The sequence below is a fragment of the Orbicella franksi genome, chromosome 9 (genome assembly GCF_964199315.1).
Source record: "Orbicella franksi chromosome 9, jaOrbFran1.1, whole genome shotgun sequence".
In the NCBI taxonomy this organism is placed as follows: Eukaryota; Metazoa; Cnidaria; class Anthozoa; order Scleractinia; family Merulinidae; genus Orbicella; species Orbicella franksi.
In genome coordinates, this window is record NC_138153.1 from 13456104 (window position 1) to 13482403 (window position 26300).

The 26300-nt window shown below is 40.4% G+C and overlaps 1 protein-coding gene and 1 pseudogene across 1 annotated transcript in view; both read left to right on the forward strand.

The window, feature by feature from the left end:
- The first annotated feature begins 5016 nt into the window (after positions 1-5016).
- LOC145497353 (uncharacterized) lies at positions 5017-7255 on the forward strand (annotated as a pseudogene).
- An 8346-nt stretch (positions 7256-15601) lies between these two features.
- The window catches only part of LOC145497354 (uncharacterized), a 41876-nt gene continuing 31177 nt past the window's right edge, over positions 15602-26300 (forward strand). Inside the window, exons 1-3 of the mRNA XM_081477174.1 lie at positions 15602-15851; positions 15962-17709; positions 17814-19490. Coding sequence (XP_081333300.1) covers positions 15602-15851; positions 15962-17709; positions 17814-18992 — 3177 coding nt within the window. The 3' untranslated portion in view covers positions 18993-19490. The remainder of the gene's footprint in view (positions 15852-15961; positions 17710-17813; positions 19491-26300) is intronic.

Below are 26300 nucleotides of genomic sequence, written 5' to 3' on the forward strand. Positions count from 1 at the left end.
CAATGCGTTGCAGGGTAGGACGCAATCACAAAGCTGATTCATTAGTGAAATCACCAATAAAATTATCAAAGAAATGTACCGCAGTGTAGCAAGACTATCAGCCACATGCCATGAAAGATGGCCTAAAATATTAGCAAGTGGTAAAAGACAAGTACATTGAAATAATGCATCAACAGGGATAGACGAAGGTGTAAGTAACAAAATGCTTTCTTTTTGATCAAGAGAAAACGGAAATTTTGGGGACTTTCCAGCTGAGCTGGTTACAGACCCAAGTAAGAGCAATCGCCATGAAATCATTGAAGCAAAGAATGTCATTGTTATGGATGGTGAGACCCTGAAAGATTGCCTTATAAAGTCAATATGCAAAATGTTTGATACTGGTTTAAAAGTAAACAAGAGTCGTATTTACTTCAGTTTATGAAGTGCAATGTACATCAACTACTCCTTGTTGTGAACAGACTTCGGAATGTCCTGGCTATAAATTAGAAGTAACTGAGAATTTTTAAGGAGCAAATTACCTTGGACATAGAATGGTGGAAGGAGATGCTAAAGAATATTGAACAATTTATGATACATATATTATATATGAACTGGCTTACCTAATGCTTAGAGATGGCTGTACAAGGTGTGATTATTGCTAAAGCCTGAGAATAAATAATGTATATCAAAGTTCCAATAAGTTTGTCCAGCATTTAATATGAGAGAATTCAGCTTCTTCTAGTTTTCCTCTGGTAACGTTGAGCGAATATTTCAAAATAGTTCAAAACAACTGGGAATCTATAAAATCATACAATGTAGGAAATTCTCAATGATGTCAAATTCAATTGCACTTTTATGTTATTAGCAAATTATACACCAGACCATGTGTCCTTCTATGTTACACCCTGTGCCAGAAAATAGAACATGAAGCCACATAATGCACAATTTTAGTACGGTGGAAATCACTAAATATTTAATTGCCACTGATGAACAATATCATATCATGTACTCTGTTTTCATTCACTACCAAATGACAAATTAAACATTACGTGTCAGGAATTATTAGATAACTAATTTTCTCCCAGTTTACAAGCAAATAGCTCACTATCCAGGGTTGATTAAACCTCTACACAACCTTTGTGGAATTGCACCATCAAATATGTGCCATCCATTTATTCTCCGAATAGCCATTTCAGCTTGTATTCTTACATTTGCAGTTCTGGTTAATGGTTGAAAAACTGTCTTCCTTAGAAAATTATCGTCAGCTTTGATTTACTTGGTCGCATAGAAGAGATGAAGATTATAACCTTCTTGCTTGCCAGTAAATGCTGTCTATCAAATCCCTGACATTAGGGAAATTCCTACAAGGCCTTAAAATGTGTTTTCAGACTTTTATTAGTTCACTCTGATTCTCCAGGTCTTGGGTGTCTGACCTTTTATCTCTCTGTAGTCTATTTTGCACTTTATGTTTTCAAATTCAGCCTAAAAATCTTCAGGTAAATAAATACTGGGCAGGCTCCCCAACATCAAATACAGGAAATTGGCCCATGCAATAATTTATCTGACACTGCTAGTTCTGAAATATTAAACCTAAAAGCCAGATCTTGCTGAAATATTAAGCGAGTAGAAAAGATTCAAAATTCATCAATGGCTGTATTTAAATCACTAATGTCCTTTCACATTCAACATTGTTTTTGGGAAACTTTTTTGGTTTATCTCAGAGGCACGAAACTGATTAATTCCTAAGTTGATTGAAGCTGATGGGTATTCACACCTGTAACCCACCTGTATTCACTTCTTCTTTGCCAGACTCAGATGCCTCGCATCTTTTCGTTCTACACAGAGATTCTTCATCAACTTTTGTGCAGGGGAAAACCGAGGGTACGGCTCCCAGTTTCAATAAGTGTACTCAGTGTAAAATCACTTGGCAAGAAGTGCTCGGAACAACAGAAATTATTTCCTACCGAGGTAAAAATAGACATCTCCCCTTTTCATAAGTATTTCCCTCTTTTTCCTTCTTTGTTTATCTGGCTTGTCCGAAGGAAACTCAGTCGTGGAAATGATAAATCAGGTCGGTTTTTGAAAGCTGGAGGGCTTTAAGCTTCGCTTGCATGCAACTTCCGGTTTTTTTCTGGAATCGGTGTATTATTAGATGAGGTTGAGCAAAATATCGTACGGCCAACTGCCAAAAATTATACAAAATGCCCTATTTGTAACTAAAATGATCTTTCTGAGGTGATATCAAAACATCCATTGGCCTAAAACATTTTGTACATCAATAAAAGTAGGTAAAAACAGCAATACGAACAATGTAACTAGTCGCCAAGTAGGCATATTTCTTTGTCCTTATAGCGATGCCTGGATATGGTGACTATACAACCAAAACAACCAAAGTTAAATTGATCTTATATGAAACAATTAGCTTGAACTTTTCATCTTACTCATAGTTTTGAATTTCGCTTTTCTCGGTGTATGTCGACGTGGAAATGAATTCATTTCTTTCGTGAGTTTATTGTTTTGAAAGTGGTTTCTACATATGCGTTTTGCTATTATTTTCTTATGTATTTTATTATTTGGGCGCTTATTTACCACGAAAATGCTTATGTAAAGTATGCTTTAATGTTTGCATGAATACACCTGATTGAAAAAACGTTGTCCGAACAAAGGTATGAACTATAAACTATACGAGTTTATAGAATTATGGGAAGACCGAAAAAGCATGCGCATGAACAGGAATACATGCACATGTATTCAAGACTGTTTCCCCGTGGCATTCAATAATCACAGGTTAGCTGCCCAAATTGGTGATTTAGAAAAGCATAGAACCCCCCTATGCCTTCCTAAAGGTAGCTAAGCGAGAAAACACAAGAAAATTTGAACGCTAAGAGCTTCGAGGTATGCCTAAGTTTGCAACAGTCAGTGAACACGAGATCCGTTTTAATACATGTACACAATCCGTAAAAATGCAAATTAGAATAAGGTCGCAAGTTTCCCGAGAAACCACTGTGTTGTATCGTTTATGATTTATACTTTTTTCGTGAAAGCGTTTTTGCAATTATGTGTATATAATCTTACTTGGCAGAGTGCGTGGTTATCTTGACCGGATCGTGAGCTGGTGTTATTAAATACAACACTATTAGTCAAGGTAAAGTTCTCAAGCCTCAAATCGATAAATGCCATCCAGATAAAGAAGAATCAAGGCATAAAAAAAAACGAGAAAAAGGCAAATAGACATTTCATTTAAGCAAAGGCCCTCATCAGCAAACTTTTACCCCACCTAAACGACACTCACACAATAAGAAATCGTTGCCGTTCCGTTTTACAGCATGCCAAGTGTATTTTAATGCTTGAAATAGAGCGGTTTCAAATTGACCGAAGCTAAAACCACGATCAAACGTTAACCAACCACTTACCAATTAGACTACTCGGCCAGTCTCAAACTGTAGTAAAAAAAGAATCAAAGTAATTGCTTGATCACTTTCTACACTCAATTTAAAACTGCTCTAAATGAATTAAAAAATTAAACATAACTTAAATCACCATTTTTGCGGTAACGCAAAGCCAAGATTCTATTCACTGTAAATGTACTCACTACTTTAATGTTTTTGTGGGTCCCGTCGAGAATCTTGGTTTCTCTGAGGCAAATTTTGAAGCTGTCTTTGTGTACGTCTTCTCCCCACATGGCCATTGCATTCTGGGGTCTCCTGGGAAATTGATGACTTGCAGTCACAAACAGGGTTGGCGGAGTCTTGAAAGGTTGAAATATTAAAGGTCATTGATTTGTCTCAGTTCTCTCATCATATCAAGTAAAGCGTTTCTATGAGACAGCAAAAGCAGCAACAACAACAACAGCAGAAAAAAAAGATTAGTAATGTACCAAGAAATAAGATAAATACAAAAGTAACGTCGGGAACAGACGAAGAGACGAGTCAACAGACAGCCACAGAAACAGGGAGAAGAAAGGAAGAAAACACACAAAAGAAACCGACTGATGAAAAAAAAAATGATGGGAGTGGAAAAAAAGAAATCGACAATCAACCTAACAATTCGATAAAGAAACAAAAAGAAGCAAATAGAAAATTGAAATGAAAGAAACAAATGAATGTAGAAATGAGCAAAAGAGGTGAAAAAGAAGAAAGTCAGGAAGTGACGATTTAGCGAGCCATCCAACAAGATAGCAAACATACACAGAAGGAAAAGTAGAACAATGCAACTGATCAGTTTCAACAAGGAATGTGAAATAGAAATAAAAAGATAAAAAAAAAAGTGATGGGGGATAATTAGAGTGACAGAGATCGAAAGAAATAAGGAAGAAATTAAATAGAAGGAAAAGAGGGAAAAAGTGGGGAAAAAGAAAAGATGAATGAAGACAAAAAAAGTGGAAAACAAAAGGAACAAAACAAATAACAACGGACAATTAAAAAAACACATAGAACGGGGCAAGGACCTATTGAAACAAGACACATGCGAAAAATGGGATTGAATGAAAAATTAAACGTAAAGGTGATTAAAAACGAGGGACTAATATAAGGATAGTGAGCAAAAGAAACAACAACAACAAAAATTTGAAGGTTAAAGTAATAATAGAAAAGGAAGAGAAATGAAAGAACATAGACATAAAAAAAGAAATGCACCGAGAAATTAAAAACTATAATGATATGACAGGAAAATATGCAGAGAAAAAGACAGAACAGTATCTGAAGAAACATACAAACGCGAAATTGTAAAAAGCATTATACTAGTCTCCAATGAAACAAACAAAAATTTGATGAGAAGAGAAATGAAGAAATAAACAAATGAAAAATAATAAAAAAATCTGAAAAGATAAAGAAAAAATATAACAAATCTGTTGCAGAAAGATGAAGACAAAGAAATAATAAGAAAGACAGGAATTCCATAAAGGGAAACCGCAAATAAACAATTAAAGAAAGAAAAAAATCAAAAAGAAAGAAAGAACCAGAGATAAAGGAGTAAACAATACATACGAAAATTAGAACTGAACAAAGAATAGAAAAGGAAAATTGAGAAACCGTAGGAATGAGAGAAGAGGAAAGAGGAAAGAGAAAAGAGGGAGGAGGGAAGAGGAAAGAGGCAAGAGGGAAGGAGGAAGTTCGTTTCCCAAAATGTTTCGTTCCTTTTTCTCTTTGGTTCAAGTATCACTCCTTCAGACCATTTACCAATCAGATTTGCGACCTACTGGCGTGCTCTCTTTCAAACTTTGATGCAAAATTGGCAACTGATGATAAGGGCGAAACGACTACAAGTTGTTGGGGTTACACTTGCAAACCAAACAGAACAAAACCTAAGCGGAACTTCTACCGTATAATTTCTAAAGATACTTACAGAAAAAAGAGCAGTAATATAATGACGGATTTTGGTTACTTATATTTCCATCAAATCCGTAAAATCCGACTTTTCCGACCCCCAAGTAAAGACGTTTGAAGCCTGGGAACTTGCAGTATGATTTAACAGCAAGGGGAATATATAAAGCCAGGAGGAGTTCATTTGAGATGGCGGAAAAGACGGATTTTCCGGATTTCACGGAAATGTGAATATTAAACACCATTATTATATTACTCCTGTTATTTCTGTAAGTATCTTAATAATAATAATATTAATATAAGATACTTACAGGAATAAAGGGAAGTAATATAATAATGGTTTTTTTAAACAAACGTGAATAATAAAATATTCACGTTTCCGTGAAATCCGGAAAATCCGTCTTTTCCGCCATCTCAAATAAACTCCTCATGGCTTAATATATTCCCCTCACCGTTAAATCATACTGCAAGTTTCAGGGCTTCAAACTTCTTTACTTGGGGGTCGGAAAAGTCGGATTTTCCGGACTCATGAATTTCTCTGACTGAAATAGCTTCAAATAACTCAGAGATGTTTGTACAACAAATTGAAAGTATGAAACTTCAGTCTTTAAAGACTCTAACAAACAGTTTTGAACTTTTTGAAAGCAGTTGTTTATGTAGTGAATTTATGATAATCTGCTATTTTTTTATGTTCAACGTAAATTAGCCTGAATGACTTGAAAACTCTCCAGAGAACGCAATCTTTTAGGTTCAACTCCAAGAAGGAAAGCAATGTCCTGCCATGAAAGAGCTTATAAAGTTTTAAAAGACCACAAAAACCAACATATGCAGGACCTCGTTCTATCATCGTATCGGCATCGCTATAAACAAAAAGCCAGGAAAGTTGTTGACGATGATATCGACTTAATCAGTACACAATTGGAAGAGTGTGGCAACGAGAATGTAGTGCGAGTTACCATCATCAATAAGAAGTTTCAATCATCTTTGGCCAGCGCGATAGGACACCCTATCGAGGCAAAGTTACAAATTGGCAAGTTCGGATTCACAGCCTTGAACATCGCAGCGCAACCACTCAGCCCTATGGTGCAAAACAACGAGAAGAGGTTCTCAGATAAGTTGACAATCCTGGTAAACGACATTTCCATTGCAATGGAAAAGCTCAATTATGCCACTTACAGAGGAAAGGTCTACGAAAAGGAAAGCAGGGCAAAGTATACGTTTTCGTACAGATGTGAGGCCTGCGCGTTCGTGAATTAACTCTCGCCACCAATGAATTCTTCAAGCCTAGACTCATTCGAGAAATGAGAAAAGTGGTGGAGCTATTAGCCAACCCGTACTGCGAATTGTTTAGACCACTGGCAATTGACTATGACCTAATTGAAGTGAACCAAGGCGTCTGTTGATCACTAAAAGACAGGTCCTTCGTGAATGATGCCATCCAAGAAGATAAAATTGGAAAAGTGTCTCCCAGAGCGTTTTCTCCCTTTGACTTGACGCAAGAACCAGATCCAAAATACTTTCGCCAGATCCTCGAAAACAGCCTGAGTCCAGAAGAACAGTCAAACTTCTGCAAAGATCTCTTGAAGTTGCTTAGGTGCAACAAGAAGAAGCACAAAGATAAAGTGCCTTGTTTAGTCAGAGATGCTAACAGCGGTAAAACAAGTCTGCTTTTTCCAATCCTGAGCCTTGTGCACCACGGAAGCATTGCCACGGTGACTAAACAACGAGCATTCAACAAGTTTATTATCTCTAAGTTCACCGAAGTGATATTCATAGATGAAGCTACAGAATCTACACTTGACGTCGACGACTGGAAAACGTTGACGCAAGGAGGTTACTCAGCACACGATGTCAAATACCAGGCGGCAGAATCATTTAACAGATGCCCAATGATCATCACAAGTCAGCGGAAGCTCGACTCTGGTCCCTCCGACCAGCCTGCAATGGACAGATGATTGTCCACGTATGAATTCTGTAGCCTGCCAAACCCACAAAAGAGCACAGCCACATGGCTAAAGAACCACCCCATGGACTGTGTACTCTGGGCCACCGAAAAGGCCAAGACACGTAGAGATGATGGTGAAGAAGACCCAATTGAAACAGATGAAGAGCAATCTTTCCTCAAAGACAGAATCTTGCAGGAAAAGGAAAAGGACGAACTACGCGCTTTGTGTTTAGACCAGGGAGCGGACGACAACAGCAATCAATCTGTAAGGGAAGACGAAACCTCACAAGACGCCATGCCAGACACTGAAAGTGAGTCAGATTTGTGCAGCCAATCAGGCGATATCGTAGATATCTTGGAAAATCAGCTTGGAACGCTGAAGCCAGAGAGTCTTCAACATGGGATAATAACCCACATGCTGGAAACGGAGCAGGCAAAGCAACAAAGACGAGTCCTGTTTGAGCAGGAGCGCTATGCTCAGCGAAAAGCCTGGTTAAAGGACAAAGGCGTGTCTAGTCTGAACGCAGAGCTTCTTTCTGAGGAATCTGACGAACCAACGCCCTCGCTGATCGTGAGAGATCATGAGAGGTTTACACGCGCCCGAACGGTAGCTGAACAAGACATGCATTGCCAAGCTGCCCGGGAAAGCCTTCGAGGGTGCGTGGCTCAAGGAGACGGAAAAAGAGTTGTAGGACTATGTAAGGCGCTTGCCCTCTACCCAACATCCCCCGACGAGAAATTCATTGGAGGCATACCGAGAAGTATTGGAAGATAAGCTGAAGAACCAGCACAAACACCTTGGCATGTTTGGCTCTAAAGAGGCCTTGGAGGAGCGGAGGCGCACATGCATCTCCCTTGGTCTACTAGACAAGGGACACCAGCATTTGGTAAATGCATCTTTGAGGCCTTGCCAACCAAAGAAGAACTCGGACCTTTGCCTACAGGCTCACAACAGGAGACACCATCTCCAGTAGATGACAACGAGAAGAACAGCGACGACGAGGCTCACCTTTTCATCACATAAGTGCCAGCCTCACCTGCGCCAACTTCGCAGGTCAGAAACACGGCTTTAGTATGTTTGTGCTCAGCCTCTCAGAGGAAGAAGAAGAGAAGTTCCACTGGTAACGTGGAAAATCCAGAAAAGAAACCTCGTTATTCCATTATTCCACAAACCTGAGTAACTTACCGAAAGCCTGATTGTGCACTGTATCTAAGAGTTAAGAGTTCGATTGTGTATGTAAGAGTTAAGAGTTCGGTTAAGAGTTCGATTCAGGGTCCGGTTTTATGCTACATCAGTCCAATAGTAAGCAGACTGATTTGTCTGTCAAGAATTGCCTTCTTTTCCTTCGTGGATTGCATAATAGCTCATAGGTTGATTACTACCTGAGTTGAGAAAATTTTGCAAGAGGCTATGTAAGTGAAACCCGAATTAAAAGGATGTCTTTTTAGGTGCAACCGTGCTTAGAGTTTCTTATCTCATTTATTAAAGTTTGTTAAGGTGGATCGAAATAGGGTCTCTTTAACCTCTTTCCCCGTTGCCATGGCATCCAATGTTGAGACCATGGCTATCTGAATTTATCATTGTTTTGGTTTTTGTTTAGAGATGTGTACTCAATGTTGTTTTCCTGATCAATTCTGGTGTAATTGAGATCCAATACCAAAGATATGTCACGATGGAGATGTTTAAACTGTTTCGATCCACCTTAAGCTAGGGCCATTTTCATTCCAGCCCTTTTCTTTAGGGAGTCCGCTGTTCTTCCATCTTGAAATTGGAAATCATCATCTCTAAAAATAGCAGTCCACTGTCCAAATCCGTGCTTAGTTATCCCTTCCTTTAGAAAATTGTCCTCCTCTTTTGTGAATTTCAAAACATGACGAATGTTCCTCTAAGAGCGCAAGTTTCTTTTAGGTAGGGAGTCCTTTTTGGGGGAGGAGCTGATATTTTGCACTCTTTCAACTGAAGGCCTGGCGTCGGAAGTTGAATCTCTGAGTCTTGCATGGACGTCCTCGTCCACTTCTGAACCATTGGCACCTTGAAGTTTTTGTAGGCACTTGAGACCCTTCAAAGCAACTTCACGGGATCGTTGCTTTTGATAGTGATCTTTGGCAACAGCAGAGCTGTGTTTTTGGTCCTCCGACAAAATCCTCTGCTTCTCGCTAGTGAGCTCATTCAGGCTCTGCGTTTCAACAATTTGGCGATAACGCGTGAGATGGATGTACTTTCCAATTGAATCAAACCCCAGTTTGCTCAAGATCTCCCCCAATTTACCATGTCGACCTCCATTTCTGTTGACGAGAACAAAATCGCATTGGGGTTTAAGCAAAGGTCTGACGTACGAGATGTAGCCATTGAGAACTTGCATGTTTGCATCGGTCAGAATCAAAGAATCAAATCCATACTTTCCAGCAGTCTTGAACGTTTTCTGATCAATGAATCCACCTTTTTCCTTAGCTGTGGCAATCATGTCCACCGTCAAATTTTGATAAGTCATGGGACGTGACCCTTTCACTTTGATGAACAGATACACGGCAACGAATTTCGTGGCAAATGTCAAGTCTAAAGGGTTAACTTGAGCTGGACTCAATTTGCAAATCTTCACGGTATTTTCGTACAAGGCAGATGAAATTTCACCACCTCCAACAGCTCCTCCATTGTTGCCCAGTGGCCTCTTGCTTCCAGTGTCTCAATGTCAAAATCTTGCATCCACTGCAATCTCATCATTTTTGCAACCGTCTTTTGCGCTCTTTTGTGGTACAACTCTGTTGCAGAGAACTTTCGAGGAACTGCCTCCGGCGCGCCATGAAGTTTTCTGAAGACAATCATTTCAGAAATGACATCTATGTAGCCTAAACTCCCACCATGTCCAAGCTTGCATTTGTCTTGTAAGAAGTCGATAAACTTCAACAACAAATTTGGAGAACACAGACTAAAGTCCACCACGTCAAAAGTCAACTCCTCCTCCTCTTCACAACAAAATCTAAATCTCGGGAATACTTCGCCAATGTCACACGACAAGGAAAATGAGGGAGGTAACGTTCTGGCATGTTTTGTAGTCTCAATTGTCTGATCTTGAATTGTGTTCACCATTGAAACATTTCTTGCTACCTTTAGCAAATCTGTGATTTCTTTCAAATTGGGCTTTTCATCGAAATAAAAGAACCAACTTTGCTTGGTATTAACATGTTTTCTGCACCCTCTTTGACTTTGAAATCCATCGTGGTCACACTCTTGTATTGGGCAGTGATACAAGCTGTCGGTTTCTTCCTTTTCCAAGTGAAGCTGTTTTGGTTTGGGTTATGCTACATCGATATCCAACCAATCGACTTTGCACTTCTTGCTCATTTTGCCTTTTGAAGAGCATTTGGGCAACACGATCTCCTTTAAATCTGAACCTTAACCAAGGAGTCGATGACTAATAAAGGAACTGCATATATGTTTGTATTTGCCAAGTCATGCCCTTACTTGCCCGCCCTCATTACTATTGTGCAAACTTCATGACAGTGAGATGCAACCAACCTTGCCCAAGCAGGTCTGAGTGCACCCTATTGTTTGCCTTATTCACAAAGGACACCTTAATTTGGGAACAAAATCAGAATGCGTAAAAAAATGACCCGAAATCTGTTCCCAAATGACCAATTTGGGGACAATATGTTCCATTTACAGATAGGAACTCGGAACAAAACAGTCCTAAAATTTGGTAATAAATGGCCAATTTGGGAACAAAGTGTTCCATTCAAAGATGGGAATTCGGAACAAAGCGGTCCTAAAAATATCAATTTAGGAACGATGTGTTCCATTGGCATATGATAATTCGGAACAAAACAGTCCTAATTTACCAATTTGGGAACGAATTGTTCCGTTTACAGAGAGGAACTCGGAACAAAACAGTCCTAATTTACCAATTTGGGAACAACGTGTTCCATCAACAGATAGAAACTCGGAACAAAACAGTCCTAAATGACCAATTTGGGAACAACGTGTTCCATTTACAGATAGGAACTCGGAACAAAACAGTCCTAAATGACCAATTTGGGAACAGTGTGTTCTATTTACAGATAGGAACACGGAACAAAACAGTCCCAAACGACCAATTTGGGAACAATGTGTTCCATTTACAGAGGGGACCTAGGAACAAAACAGTCCTAATTTATCAATTTCGGAAATGTTTTCCATGCACAGATAGGAACCCAGAACAAAAAAGTCCTAATTTATCAATTTGAGAACAATCTGTACCATTTACAGTTGGAAACTTGGAATGAAATGTTCTTTTACACTAGTGTGAACGTTTTGTTCCTACCTTGTAAAAAATCTGGTCCTCTTATGGTCAATAGGAACACAAAAACGAGGAACAGTCGATACTAGAGGAACATTCGTTTTGGACTATAGGAAAAGCCAACGAAACTTAAAATCAGCGAAAAAACAAGGCAAAGACTAAAGAAAAACTCAAAAAAGCGTAGGTCAAATGCTTAGGTGAAATGGAAACAACATTTAAAATCTGGTGAAGTTTGTTTCACTCAAACGTAGCAAAACACGCAAATGACAAATTTTGGGGAAATGTGGAAGAGGGAAGAGAGAAGAGGAAAGCACGAAGAGGGAAGAGGGAAGAGAGAAGAGGGAAAAGGGAAGAGAGAAGACAGAAGGGGGAAGAGGGAAGAGGAAAGAAGGGAAAAGGGAAGGGGGGAAGAGGGAAGAGGACAGGAGGAAGAGAAAAGAGGAAAGAGGGAAGAGAGAAGGGAGAAGAGGGAGAAGGAGAGAGGCAGGAGGGAGGAGGGAAGAGAGAAGGGGGAAGAGGGAGAAGGGAGGAGGGAGGAGGGAATAGGGAGGAGGGAGGAGGGAAGAGGGAGGAGGGAAGAGGGAGGAGGGAGGAGGGAAGAGGGAGGAAGAAAGAGGCAAGTGGGAAGAGGGAGGGAAGAGGCAAGAGGCAAGGGGGAGAAGGGAGAGGGAAAGAGGAAGGGGAAGAGGGAAGAGGCAAGAGGGAAGAGGGGAGAGGGAAGACAAAAACAAAGAAATAAAAATTGGAGAAGGGAAGAAAGGAATAACAATGGAAAAAAGAAACAGAAAAAAGGGAGCAAAACATATTTCCAAAATGTACACTTGGAAGAAGAACCTCCATATTTCACTGAGAAACCTATCTTGTGCACTTTTCGTATTTGTACGCCCTATTATTATTAGTTCACTCAAATTTCAATTCTACAACTATAGCCCTTTGCAGTTACGTTTTATACACAAAGAGGAGGGAGAACCGAAAAACAAAAAATGAGGAACGTCAGTATTTCATACCTTGGCTGGTTTGAACAACCAGAAAGACCATTAAGAAATTAAGGAAAAACTGCTTTAGCGGGAGATGATGATCGGAAGACATCTTGCTAAAACTGAGCGAACAATTTACTTGCTTGATGTCTTAAACCCCACGTCACTGTTACACGTTAATTTATGCTTACAAGTGCAGATAAATATTCATATCAGAGGGGAAAGGACGTGGGGTACTGAGTGGAAGATGTACATGACCCCGTTTTTCTTAAAGATTTGTTTCGATCAAACAGATAGCCAAAAAACGTAGACATGACCCTTTTAGCCATATACACTCTCTCTAAGCTTGACTTTACTCATATAAACACTCTTCAAACTTACCTCTAACTTTGACAGGCCAGTTCATTCACCTAACTCTAGTTCATATTTTCCCTTCTCAGCTGTACAGGTCCTGACGTGTTGTTGACTCACTCACCAAAGGTTTTAGATCAGTGGTGCATTGTTATAGAATGACATAACTTTCAAACAAGTCATCTTTGCGTCGGCTATTGGCATGGTAGTTATTGCGAAAAATTTCTGTCAATGAATTTATAATTTTTGATCAACATACTTCATGCAGAACTTAGTTCCTAAATTTACAGACTTTCTTGAATGTAAGGTCCAGTTAGGTAACCCTACTTTTTGGTGCCACAAAGGGCTTCGTAAGCCTAATGCTTCCGTACTTTGTAGGGATGGAATCCACCTTAATCATAAGGGTCAATATGCTCTCTATGGGAGTTACAGGGGTGCCATTTTATGCGCTCTGAGATCCATTTCACTGTCATTGCTTTCATTGTCATCCAGGGTGGATCAGTTGATCACGCCCCCAGCTTATTTTAGGTCACGGTTACTCCCCCTTTCTTCGGTTTAAGCCCGAGCTCGTGCATAAACAGATGGCTGTTCCCCTGGCCTCTCGAATCCCTGAAAAAATTCAGTCAAAAATTTGGGCAAACGAATATGTTGATTTTGGGACACTGTTACAGAGGTCATATGCGAATGATTTGAAGTACAATTTTGTTGTCCAGGCGTCGCCATCCGCGGATCGGCCGGTCATAAGTCTAGAGCCAGCACAAAAACCGAAATGTATAGCCACGGTAGTTTAATGGATCACAGCCTTTCAAACCTTTGTAGCGATTTATACTGTGCGGTTTCCGAACGACGCACCCGCCTTAATGAAACATAGCGAGACAGTGCGGGATCTGGCCGCTAAGAACGCTCACTCGCGCTATTATTATGAAAATTTCCGCTTCTTGCGACAAAAAACTCTTCACTGGGAATTGTGGTTGCAGGCGCACCACATGAACAGAACGGCCCCTGCAGTTTCCTAGGGAATCGCACCAAAAAAATTCTAGGCAGCCCTTTCCGTCTGGATTCTGCTGGAAATTTCACCGGGGGGGCAAGTGTTCAGGCTGCAACTTCAAACGCGAATGTTTCAAATGTGGGACTCAACATCCCGCGAACCACTGCACGTTTCCCAGCCGACAGCAATCAGATCCGCATAAAAATGTGTCCTGATCAGCAGGACCATTTGTATCTAACAAATCCACCGCTGCATCCCGCCCTGTCTCATCCACTATCAACACCAATTAAAGTTGATAAATTAGTTGTACCTCAAGGGATACCCCGCTCGCTCTCAGCAATACCTACTCAACGGCTTTCATTTTGGTTTTTCCATTGATTATGTTGGACCTCGTCAGAATTTTTCATCTAAAAATCTTTTATCCGCCATTACCAATCCTAAGGCCGTTGACAACAAACTTGACAAAGAGATCCAGCTGGGCAGAATAGTGGGTCCATTTGATACTCGGCCGTTTTCAGTGTTTCACATCTCTCCGTTACGATTAATTCCTAAAAAGTTACCCGGGGAATTCCGCCTAATTCATCACTTGTCTTTTCAAGAAGGGCACTTCATCAATTCTCATATTCCAAAAATTGCGTCTAGTGTTCATTATGCTAATATCGATGACGCGATTAGGTTAGTTCGGCGCACAGGTAGGGGCTGTGCGCTAGCGAAAACTGATATCAAACATGCTCTTCGATTGATTGCGGTCAGCCCTTCTGATTACAATTTGCTTGGGATTTGCTGGCACGATAAATTTTATGTTGATCGAAACCTTGCCATGGGGCTATCCAGTTCCTGCAAAATATTCGAATGTTTCAGCTCTGCTCTTGAATGGATAGCTCACTTCAAACTAAATATAGCGGGGATTCTTCACCTTTTAGACGACTTTCTTATCGTCAGCAAATCTCTTTCATCGTGTGCTACTAATTCTACTTCGTCATTGGTCAATGTCGCTAAGGAGTCACGTGAGATATGCACGCGAAACCAGAGCGGTCACTTGCAAGCGAACTTTAGAGTAGTTGCACGTAGAAATATTTATCATGGCGAAAACAAACCATCCAGAAGATCCTGACGAAATACCGAAGGAAAATCCCACCGAGGAAGTCGAAGACGACCTTCTAGAGGATCCTACACTCGACAATAGCGACTTGCTATTGAGAGTACTCACTAATTTGGATCGAAACATGGATCACATGGCGGGTTCATTGTCCGCCATGGGCGAAGCTTTCGCTGCTTTGTCGAAGCAGCGTCCAGCGAAGCGAGACGCTCACTCTGGGACTTTAGACCCTTTAAATGGGGAAACAAAGAAACCTAGAGTTGATGCCGGTGATGCTGTTGAAACTGGCGGTGAAAGCGATGATTCGGACGTTCAAAAGCTTCTTGCAACCAGCGCTGAGAATGACTCCGAAGGCGCCAAAACGTCGTCCGCCAAAACGCAGGACTCCTGCAACAATGAAGGCGAAGACGATCTTTTAAAGAAATTGGCCCTTGACTTCTCAAAAGATGACAAGGTGAGCAGCCCAACATCCAAGCAACTTGCAGATATTATCAATAAGAGATGGGCTTCGAACCTGAGTGAGAACAAGGTCAAAGAGACGGTCGAGAAATACGCTCGCCCTGAAAACTGCGAGAAGCTTGTTGCCCCCAAAGTGAACCCAGAGATTTGAGGAAAATTAACCCATCATGGGAAAAAGCAGGACCTCAGATTGTCCGCTATTCAGAACATGATAGTAAAGGTTGGAGCCATTATTGCTCAATCAACCCAGAAGCTCATGGATTTTCGAGGCCAGGGCACGCAAAGTGGCAAGCTCGACACAGGCGCCTTAGTCACAGCACAAATTGATGCCATTGCCCTGTTGGGTCACACCAATTACGAGCTCTCGCTTCGTAGACGGGAAGCTATCAAACCCAACCTTAACAAGGAATACGGCTCGCTGTGTTCTTCGCAAACGCCGGTTACCAACTTGTTATTTGGTGACGAGCTTCAGTCGCAGCTTACTGCAATTCGAGCCTCAAACCGAATTAGTCACATGGCAGTGCACAATAGCACTAATAAATCTTTCACCAAACCTCCTTATCGCCAGAAACAGGACCAGCCTTTTTTAGGCAAGGGCCATTTCCAGTCCAGGTGGAAGCCCCGGAAAACCTGGAAGAAAAAGGAGGAAACCAGCAAGAAATAAATACTGCCGATGACATCATGTCCAAGCTCCACATGTTACAGGTAACCCAATTTGAAGGCTTTATTCCTACACTCATAGCTTACCTTGTTGCCCAAACAAGTTGCTTCAAAAGCGGTAGGCTGGCACAATTTGTCCATTGTTGGCAAAGAATCACCTCAGACACTGAGATTCTTCAAATGGTGTCAGGACAATACATTGAATTTGACACTAAGCCTTGCCAAACACGCCCCCCTGCAGTGAAATGTTTTAGTGTAGAAGAAAATGCTATTATTTCCAAAGAGGTTGCAAGCTTGCTTCAGAAGGCAGTTGTTGTTGAAACCAGTCATGAACCAGGGGAGTTTATCTCTTCTGTTTTTGTGCGACCCAAAAAAGATGGCTCTCACCGAATGATCCTGAACCTTAAAAACCTGAATAAGCATGTGCAATACAACCACTTTAAAATGGATACCCTTCAAAGTGTAATAAGTCTTATTACCCCTAACTGCTATATGGCCTCTGTTGACCTCAAGGATACATATTACTGCGTACCTATTGCGGTTTCAGACCAGAAGTACCTTAAGTTTGAATGGGGTGGCAAATTGTATCAGTTTACCTGTTTTCCTAATGGTTTAGCTTTCTGCCCAAGGAAGTTTACTAAACTAATGAAGCCAGCCTACTCTGTTTTGAGACAACTTGGGCATATAAACTCACCGTATATTGATGACTCGTACCTACAAGGTGGAAGTTATGAAGAATGCCTAGCTAATGTTCTAGACACTGTGAAAATGTTCCTCTCATTGGGTTTCATTTTTCACCCTCAAAAGTCAGTTTTTATCCCTTCACAAAACTTATTATTTTGGGGGTTTGTCTTGGACTCAGTCCAGATGAAAATTTATTTGACCAATGAAAAAGTCGACAAGCTCAAATCAATTTGTACCAAGCTTATCAAGGCCAAAGAAACCACTATATGGGAGGTTTCAAGGGCCCTTGGGTATATGGTATCTAGTTTCCCAGGTGTCATGTATGGCCCGCTCTATTTCCGTCAGTTAGAGAGGGAGAAAACTCTTGCTTTAAGATATAGCAAGGGTGATTATGATGCTTGTATGGTAGTATCAGACAAAGCTGGTACAGAATTATTGTGGAACACACACCTTGAAGCCAGTTACAATGTCATTAGTCATGGTGAGCCTACTGTTGTCATGTCAACTGATGCCTCATCCACTGGCTGGGGCTGCGCCCTAAACGATACCAGTACAGGTGGACATTGGACTGCAGAGGAAGCCAGAAACCACATAAACTATTTAGAGCTCCTAGCCATATACTTGGCTCTTAAATCTTTTTCACCTATCATTAATGGGCAGCATGTGAAGGTCATGGTGGATAATATGACTGCCCTGTCTGATATTAACCATATGGGTACTAGTAGCTCTGAAAAAAGAAATGACCTAGCCAAAGAAATTTGGTTATGGTGTGCCCAAAGAAATATTTGGCTGACAGCTGTCCATATCCCTGGTGTAGAGAATGTGGAAGCTGATAGACAATCTAGATGGTCTCACTCGCAACTTGAGTGGACACTAGACAGAACTATTTTCAGGGACTGCATCAATGCAGCAAAGGTTGAGCCCAACATTGACTTATTTGCTTCCAGAATAAACCACCAGCTTCAGCCCTATGTATCCTGGCATCCTGACCCAGGGGCTGTGGCAATTGATGCATTTCATTTATCATGGAAGCAATATGTGCCTTACATGTTCCCTCCATTTTCTCTTATCTCCAGAGTATTGCAGAAGTTCCAACAGGAGAAAGTTCAAGGAATTATCATTGTGCCAAAATGGCCAACCCAAACGTGGTGGCCTGTCTTGATGAGAATGCTGATCGACAATCCAGTACTACTACCCAAAAGAAAGAAACTGCTGTTTCTTCCGAGCAGTCCAGAAAAGACTCACCCTCTGTATCCAAAACTGGAGCTGCTGATGTGCCACTTGTCTGGAGATCCCTTGAAAGCCAAGGAATTTCGACAGCAGCTTCCAGAATCATTATGCAGTCCTGGAGACCGGGCACCACAACCCAGTACCAAACTTACTACAAGAAGTGGGAATCATTCTGCTGTCGACGGAAAATTAATCCCCTTCAGGCCACTTTACAGGATGGCATAAATTTCCTTGGAGATCTCTTTGCTACTGGTGTTGGATACAGCTGTGTTAACACTGCACGTAGTGCCCTGTCCTCTATTATTGTGCTTCCTGGGAGTGTTCATTTTGGCAGCCATCCGCTCGTTACCAGGTTTGTGAAAGGCGTTTTCGAAAGTAGGCCTTCCCTCCCACGATACAAAGAAATATGGGATGTCAACTCTGTCCTAAAGGTACTTGCCACCTGGACTCTTGGAGTGGATTTAAGTCTGAGAGATCTGTCCTGGAAGCTTACCATGTTGCTTGCCCTCTTGTCTGGCCAGAGAGTACAGACGCTGAAGGCGCTTAATCTGACCTCAATGAATTTAACTGCAAACACATGTGTATTTACCATTGAAACACCACTGAAGACCACTCGGCCGGGCAAGCACCTAGGTCGAATTGAGTTTTTGGCATACGAGGCTGACTGGAACCTGTGTGTTGTACAACATTTGCACGCCTATATCGATAGAACATCTCACTTACAAGGAGAAACTGACCAGTTGCTGATTGGCTATCAGAAGCCTCACAAGCCTGTGTCAACTGACACTATCGCTCGCTGGATCAAGAATGTCATGGCCAAAGCAGGAATTGACACTAGTGTATATAAAGCACATAGCACAAGAGCAGCCGCCACATCAGCTGCAAAAGGGAAACAGGTCCCTATTGACACTATCTTGTCTGCGGCAGGTTGGAGTAGTGTGAGCACCTTTGCTCGGTTTTATGATAAGCCTATCCAAGACACTGCCGCAAACTTCGGACATGAACTGCTGCATAGTCACCGTTAAATGCTTTTTACACAGCTGTTTCAACCAGAATTGTTTACCATATTGTTACTGTTACTGTAAGGTTACTTGAAGAGACATGACATTTTGATGTGGTGTGTACCTTGTTACAGCACCCTGTTGTCATCTATATTGCATTAAATAGATTGATGTTCATGGTTTTGCTCATGATCATGACGCTTTAAAGTCTCACGTGACTCCTTAGCGACATTGACCAATGACGAAGTAGAATTGTAAAATTAAACGAAACTTACCTAAGTTGAAGTTTGATTGAGATTCTACGAAGTCATTGGTCTGGAGCTAGGGAGTCAGGTGCCCTCACATCTGGGCTACCCACCCTACTGATTTACAACAGTCCTGATCATTCGCCTTTAAAGTGTGACCGTTCTGGTTTCGCACGCATATCTCACCTGACTCCCTAGCTCCAGACCAATGACTTCGTAGAATCTCAATCAAACTTCAACTTAGGTAAGTTTCGTTTAATTTTACAATTAAACACACGTTTGTAATCACATTTCTAGCGTGACAATCTTCAAGAACGAGGATTTTACACACATTTGTGATCGCATTTCTAGCGCCACACGCTTAAAGAACATGAGTTATGCTCCACACGCTTAAAGAAGGAAGATCATACACCAGGCACTTAAACAACGGGCAGCACACATTTGTGATGATTATGGTTTTTATCAAATATCATGATAATGTCAAAAATATCACAGGCTTAAAGAACGTGAGTTATGCTTCCCACGCTTAAAGAACGAGGATCATACATCAAGCCCTTAAAGAACGAGGCAGCACACATTTGTGATAATTATGGTTTTTATATCAAATATCATGATAATATCAAAATCACTGTGAGATGGCAAACCAAAGATACAGCAACAATCATTTGATAATATCAAATAATATCATAATAATATCAATGTCTGAAATTCTCAAAATCTCACAGTTAATTTGATATTCTGATATATCAAAATATCATGATAATATCAAAATATTACCGTGAGTTGGCATACAAAAGATACATCAACAATCATTTGATAATATCAAAATAGTATCATGATAATATCAACGTCTCAAATTCTCAAAATCTTACAGTTAATTTGATATTTGATATATCAAAATATCATCATTATATCAAAATATTACCGTGAGATGGCATACAAAAGATATATCAACAATCATTTGATAATATCAAAATAGCATCATGATAATATCAACATTGCAAAATCTCGGAATCTCACAGTTAGTTTGATATTTTGATATATCAAAATATCACCGTGAGATGGCATACAAAAGATTTATCAACAATTATCTGATAATATCAAAATAACATCATGATAATATCAACGTCTCAAAATCTCAGTTATAATATCAAAATATCATGATAATATCTACATCGCAAAATCTTGGAATCTCACAGTTAATTTGATATTTTGATATATCAAAATCATTTGATAATTTCAAAATATTATTATGATAATATGAACGTCTCAAAATCTCAAAATGTCACAGTTAATTTGATATTTTGATATAGTTATCACGATAATATCAAAATCTCAAAATCTCAAAATCTCAGTTAATTTGATATTTTGGTATTCTGCAATCCTGCACCTCAGTGCTCACTGCGTACCGCGTACAGCGTAGCCAGCTACTAAGACAACTTCCTCTCTTGTATATGTCACTCACTGCGTACCGTGTAGCCAGCTACTAAGACAACTTAATCTCTTGTATTCTGCAGTTACTACCGTTGTGGAAACAACAAGTTTGCTATTCCTTTCCAAGTTTTGAAAACTGTAAAAACTGAGTTTGGAAAAACTGAGAAGGACCCCGTAAAGCCAGTTAATTTTGAACCCGGGCATTCATCTTCTGATGCTAGTGCAATGAAGGACGTGAAGGACTTCAGGAAGTGTATCCCCAAGCTTTGCCAGAGTCTCTAGTAGCTTAAAACATATAGCTGATAATAACAATGTTGAAAGGTATGAATCTGTAGAAAATGTAACCTTGTACACCCTAACAGAGTATGCAGATATCTTTGCTCTGATGAGAGAGTGCAGACATTTATGGACTCTTTGTCTATTGATGAGAAGCAGTGCAATATCATTTGTGCATAAACTGTCCAACAGGCAAATGGTCAGTTCTGGTTTGATAGATAGATAGATAGAAACTTTATTAAGAATGTCATCAACCACCTAGCTGGGGAAAAACTCCCCTACTAATACGGGGACATAACAAAAACGAGTTAAATTAGAAGAAAATACTAAAAAAAAACAAAAAAAAAACCTATAGCTATTTACAATAGTAAAATTTAAATCCAAGATAAAAGATGTTATGGGACTATGTACAGTGGATTTTATAATACAATAATACACACTTAAAAAAGTTCTTTAGGAGGAGCAGAGGGGACAGCCTCTGCAGCCATCATCTAGTAATGCATCAAGATTGTTGAGATTTCTGATGTTCGTCTTAAAAGTGCTGAGAGATGTGGCCTCTCTCATGCTCTTTGGTAATTTCGACCACAATTTGGGTCCTAGATATCTGATCGAGTGCTTACCATATTTCACCAAGTTAAACCTTGGCATTGTAAAGTCAGATTGTCTTAAGTTATACATACTAGGGTTATTGCTGAAAAAATCACAGAGATAATAGGGGCATAACTTATGTTTAACTTTATACATCAAAGTAGAGAGGTCTTGAAGTCGTCTATTAAGTAATGTGGCCAGACCGGCCCTCGCGAGCAGTTGATTATAGCTTGAGCTGTTGTCCTTAAAAACTGCTCTGAGGCCTCTTTCTTGTATTCTCTCCAGTTTTCTAGTATCGCTAGCTTTACAAAAGTGCCATACTAAGTGACAGTAGGTAACGTAGGGTAAAATGGCGCATTTGAACAATGTTAGTTTTGACTGCGTAGGAATTAGGTTTCTTAATCTCATTAAAACGCCTATTCTTTGACTAGCTTTTTTACAGCTAAGATTTATGTGGTCGGAGAAACTAAGATCGGAGTCTAGTGTCACGCCTAAAAGCTGAAGATTATCCGTGGTCTTGATTTCCTCTCTGTTTACATGGATGTTACCATTGCTCTGACTAAAGCCAATGTTCATGGCTTGGTACTTCTTGATATTCCCGGCTAAGAGATTTGAGCCGTATCAATTTGTAGCAAAATTAGCACTTTCCTTGAGTTGCGATGTAACGGCTCTCTGGTCGTCCCCGATATGATAAATTTGGTGATCATCTGCGTACATCGACAATTTCGCATTGAGGCCATAGGGTAGATCATTTTGAAAAATGTTCCATAGCAGCGGGCCAAGGGCGGAGCCTTGTGGACAGCCGCGGTTTACCAGTCGACTCGAACTGACGTGCCGACTGATCTTAACTCGATATTTCCGGTCTGTGAGGTAGCTATTTAGCAGTTGTACGGTATTCTCTCGAAAACCGTATGCCCGAAACTTGCTCAATAGTAGCGGTGGGTGGAGAGAATCAAACGCCTTAGACATGTCTGTTGATAATATACTGACTACTTTTCCTTGATCCCTAGCAAGTCTCCAGTTTTCTACTAAATTGATCAGTGTTGTTTCGCAACTATGCGCTTTACGATAGGCGGAAGAATGCAGATATATACGATCATGGAAGCAGAAGTTCACTTGCACCCCTACTAGTTTCTCTAGGACTTTACTTGCGGATGGTAACAGTGTGATTGGCCTGTAATTTTCTCTCACCATTTTGTCATCCTTTTTATGTATTGGAACCCAATCTCCACTCTTCCACTCAGTAGGCCATACACTTTTGTTTATACAGGAGTTGAACAGAGTAGTCAAAGAACTTGATAACTCCTCAGCGCCAGATTTTAAGACCTTTGTTGGGATACCATCGTTACCAGTGGCTTTGTTCACGTCAAGTGATTCGAGGACCCGAAGGACTTCTTTCTGCGTGACTGGTTTGATTTCTAGAGCTCCTTCAGAACTCCTGTGTTCTTGTTGTATCCTTTGAACAGAAGAGTGCTTCGTAAAGTCGTCAATAGATCTTAGATCAGCCGCTTGGCCTCCAATACCGTCTGCAACGGTAGCGAAATACTCCACCAGTTCCTCAGCCACTTGTTGTTGATCAGTGATCGTGGTACCGTTAACGTTCAAGTGGATATCGTTTTTTTCTGCACAGCCCTTGGAGCCTAAGAAAGGCTTAAAAGTATTGAAAAACGCCTTGGGATTGTTCTTAAGATCCTCTGACTTTTTACCCCAGAAAGATTTAATTGCTATTCTTCTTTGTTTAGTTGCCTCGTCCCTTGCAATGCGCCGTAATTCCCAATTTTCAGCGGTTTTATTTTTCAGGTATTTGTTATTGGCTTTACGTTTAGCCCTGATTGCGTTTTTCCAAAAAGTTTTTCAAAAAGTTGGCAAACTCGTACCTTCACACTTCAAACTCGCATCAAATCACAACACACGGTAATTTACAACATGGCCCACTTAGTGCAGTGGCACTCACGTAGAACAGTGAAACAGAAGAGAAGAAAAGACACAGAAAGCAGTGGAGAAAAAGAAAGGTTTGGACGAAACCCAGCTTGTCCGCTAGCTCCTCCATTTTTTTTTGTTTGTTTTTAGGTATCTTTGTAGACTACAGATGAAACGCCCCACACAGCCCGACAATTGTGAACGTCTTCAATAAATTCAAAAGTGGCCTCATGTTTATCTTGAATTGCGTCCGCCATTTTGTGAAGTGTCACGTAGATAAATCACGTGAATAGAGCCCGTGTTTTGATTGGTCAACAGTCAACAACACGTTTACCAATCGTTCACATGTCACAAACAAGTCTACTAACACGAAAAAGGTGGTAAAAAAGTTGGCGAGAATAAAGACAAGTTCTATTTGTCGCCAACGGTTTGCCAACATATTTACCGACTGTTTTTGTGCCGTTCACACACACCAACTTGAGTTTGCCAACTTTAGTTTGCCATGTGAAGGCCGCTTTACACAAGCAAGGGTATCCTGATTGTCCCAATGGAATTCATTGAGCAGTTTTGTCTTCGAATAATGGATAACAGTGCACTTGTTTTTCGTAAAGTTCATGGTGCCTGAACTTCTTTCTGGAATCATTTTCCGTGGTCTCAATCCTTAGATGAATGTTGTATACTGAAATAAGTGTATATGTTGTAGGTCAAAATAAAGATCAGTGTTAGAATGATTTTACCCAAGTTTGTGTTTATTTCCCTTTGTTTTTTATTTTATGACAATGAAATATGGAGAAAAGGGAATGTAAAAACAAACCTAGTTGAAATCATTTTTGTATGACCTACAGTTGGCAACAAAATTATTGACACATTCACACTTTTAATCCCCTATTTCGTCACTGTGATCCCTTTTTGCCCTCCTAGCTTCTCCTTTCAACCCCCTCACCCCCAAACAACGTTGTGTGGCAACTGCTGTGAACTTGAGCCACAAACAAGCAACATTGAAAGGGGGAGCAGGGTCTTTTTCACAGTTTATTGTATGGTAAAAAGAGTCATGTTATTTGGCGCACTAAAAGTACTATTGAAAGACAATGTCTGAACTAATTATGTCGCCGATTGTAGCTTCACTTCAATCTGTAAGATATCTATTCTCTGGGAGGGATCTCAGGTTCAAAGGCTTGTAGAGGTGTAATAGAAACTTGTTCATTATGGAAAACAAGGTTGGGAAGTAGTAATTAACCCATTGACTCCCGCACTGCCCATAACTGCCCGTGACGAGCCTTGGCATTTGTTCCACTTCTGACGTCATCACCTTTGACCAAAGTTGGCATCATCTATACTAAACTTCCGCAGGAAGAAAAGATGTTTCCAATGATACCCAGATCAGAGTGATTGGCTCAATGGAGCCTGAAATATGCATGAAAATCCTCAGAAATTGGAGTGAAAAACTCGGAGCAAAATTTCCTGTCACTACACGTTTCTACTCCAGGGTAAAAATTGCCCGTCTTAATGATGCTTTCTCAGACTTTTTTGAACTGGAAGCAAGCCCAGTAGAAGGTCAATCACTGCAGCAAAAAGATAACAAAAGGAGAAAAAGGAGAGGCGAGAAAAAAATTTTAAAAAAAACCGAAAAGCCTAAAGACGTAGGTCACTTTCTCGTCCAAAAACTATCTGGAAATTTTGATTTCTGTGCATGCCCGAGCAAACATGTCATAAAACGCAATGCTAGTGGAAAGAAAAGCATGCTGTCATGTTCCAAATGCATTTTTGAGTAGATTGGAGCTAATTTGGCCCATATCTAGCCTGAAAATCTCCAAAATGTCCAAAAAATGCGTTTTTGGCAAAAAGCTCTGGGAGTCAATGGGTTAAGTAACTCTATGAAAGTTTATGATTGTTTATAATATGATCACCATCGTCATTAATTTTATCCCTAATCCTATTACTATATCCTTATTTAGTGAGGCATGTAATTGAATTCCTAACTTATGGGATTTTGGTACACAGTGCCTCGCAAAGAGTTTTAAGATTGAGAATGGCCATATGGCTGTCCTTTTGGTACCAAACCTTCAAAGCTTAATTATTTCTCACTTTTAGAGGAAATGACTTCAGACCTGATTAAAGGAACTTCGCGTACTTGCTTCCCTAAACTTGGTAATCTGTTTTGCCAATGTACTCAGGAAGGGAAATGATTATGAAGGTTATGTTAACATTCTGCGACCAGTTGCCACATCTCTACTGGAATACGGTACTAATTACCATTAACATTAATTCATCTGCCTCAAAAGGCTTATAAGCTGTTTGCAAACATCCTTAAAGAAAAGCAACATGGCCCAGAAGAGGGACCTTTTATACCTGAAAATTGATTATTTGAGCAGTTTTATGCTCCAGAGACAGTAAGAATGAAAGATACAATTTTGAGGCGACTTTTTGGCCCAGAGAGCAAATAAATGGAGAGTTGTTTTTGTCACTATGGCCCTTGGATGGGGTAGAAAGGTTTCATCTGTAAGAGAAGACATCCGCATTGGTCCACCAATCAGTGCGTGAGTACTACCAAGAGGCGGGCTTTGCAGAGAGAGACAACCAACAGTCCCAGGTACGGAGCCCACTTAGTGCCATGAAGAGTTTTCGCACTAATTTTAGTTTCTCCACTTTTTTCCCCGACTTTTCTCCCTTATCCCGACTTTTTTCCTTACTGTTCCCGACATTTTCCCGACTTATTTCACTACTTTTTTTCCCGCCTTTCATTTATACCGCGGGCTCAGAACCAAAATGGCGGAAGAGTTGGCGGAAGACTCCTCCTCTGTTCTCACTGCATCAATAATTAGCGCATGGTGGAACTGATATAATCCCTCAAAGTCCGCCAGGCTTTTAT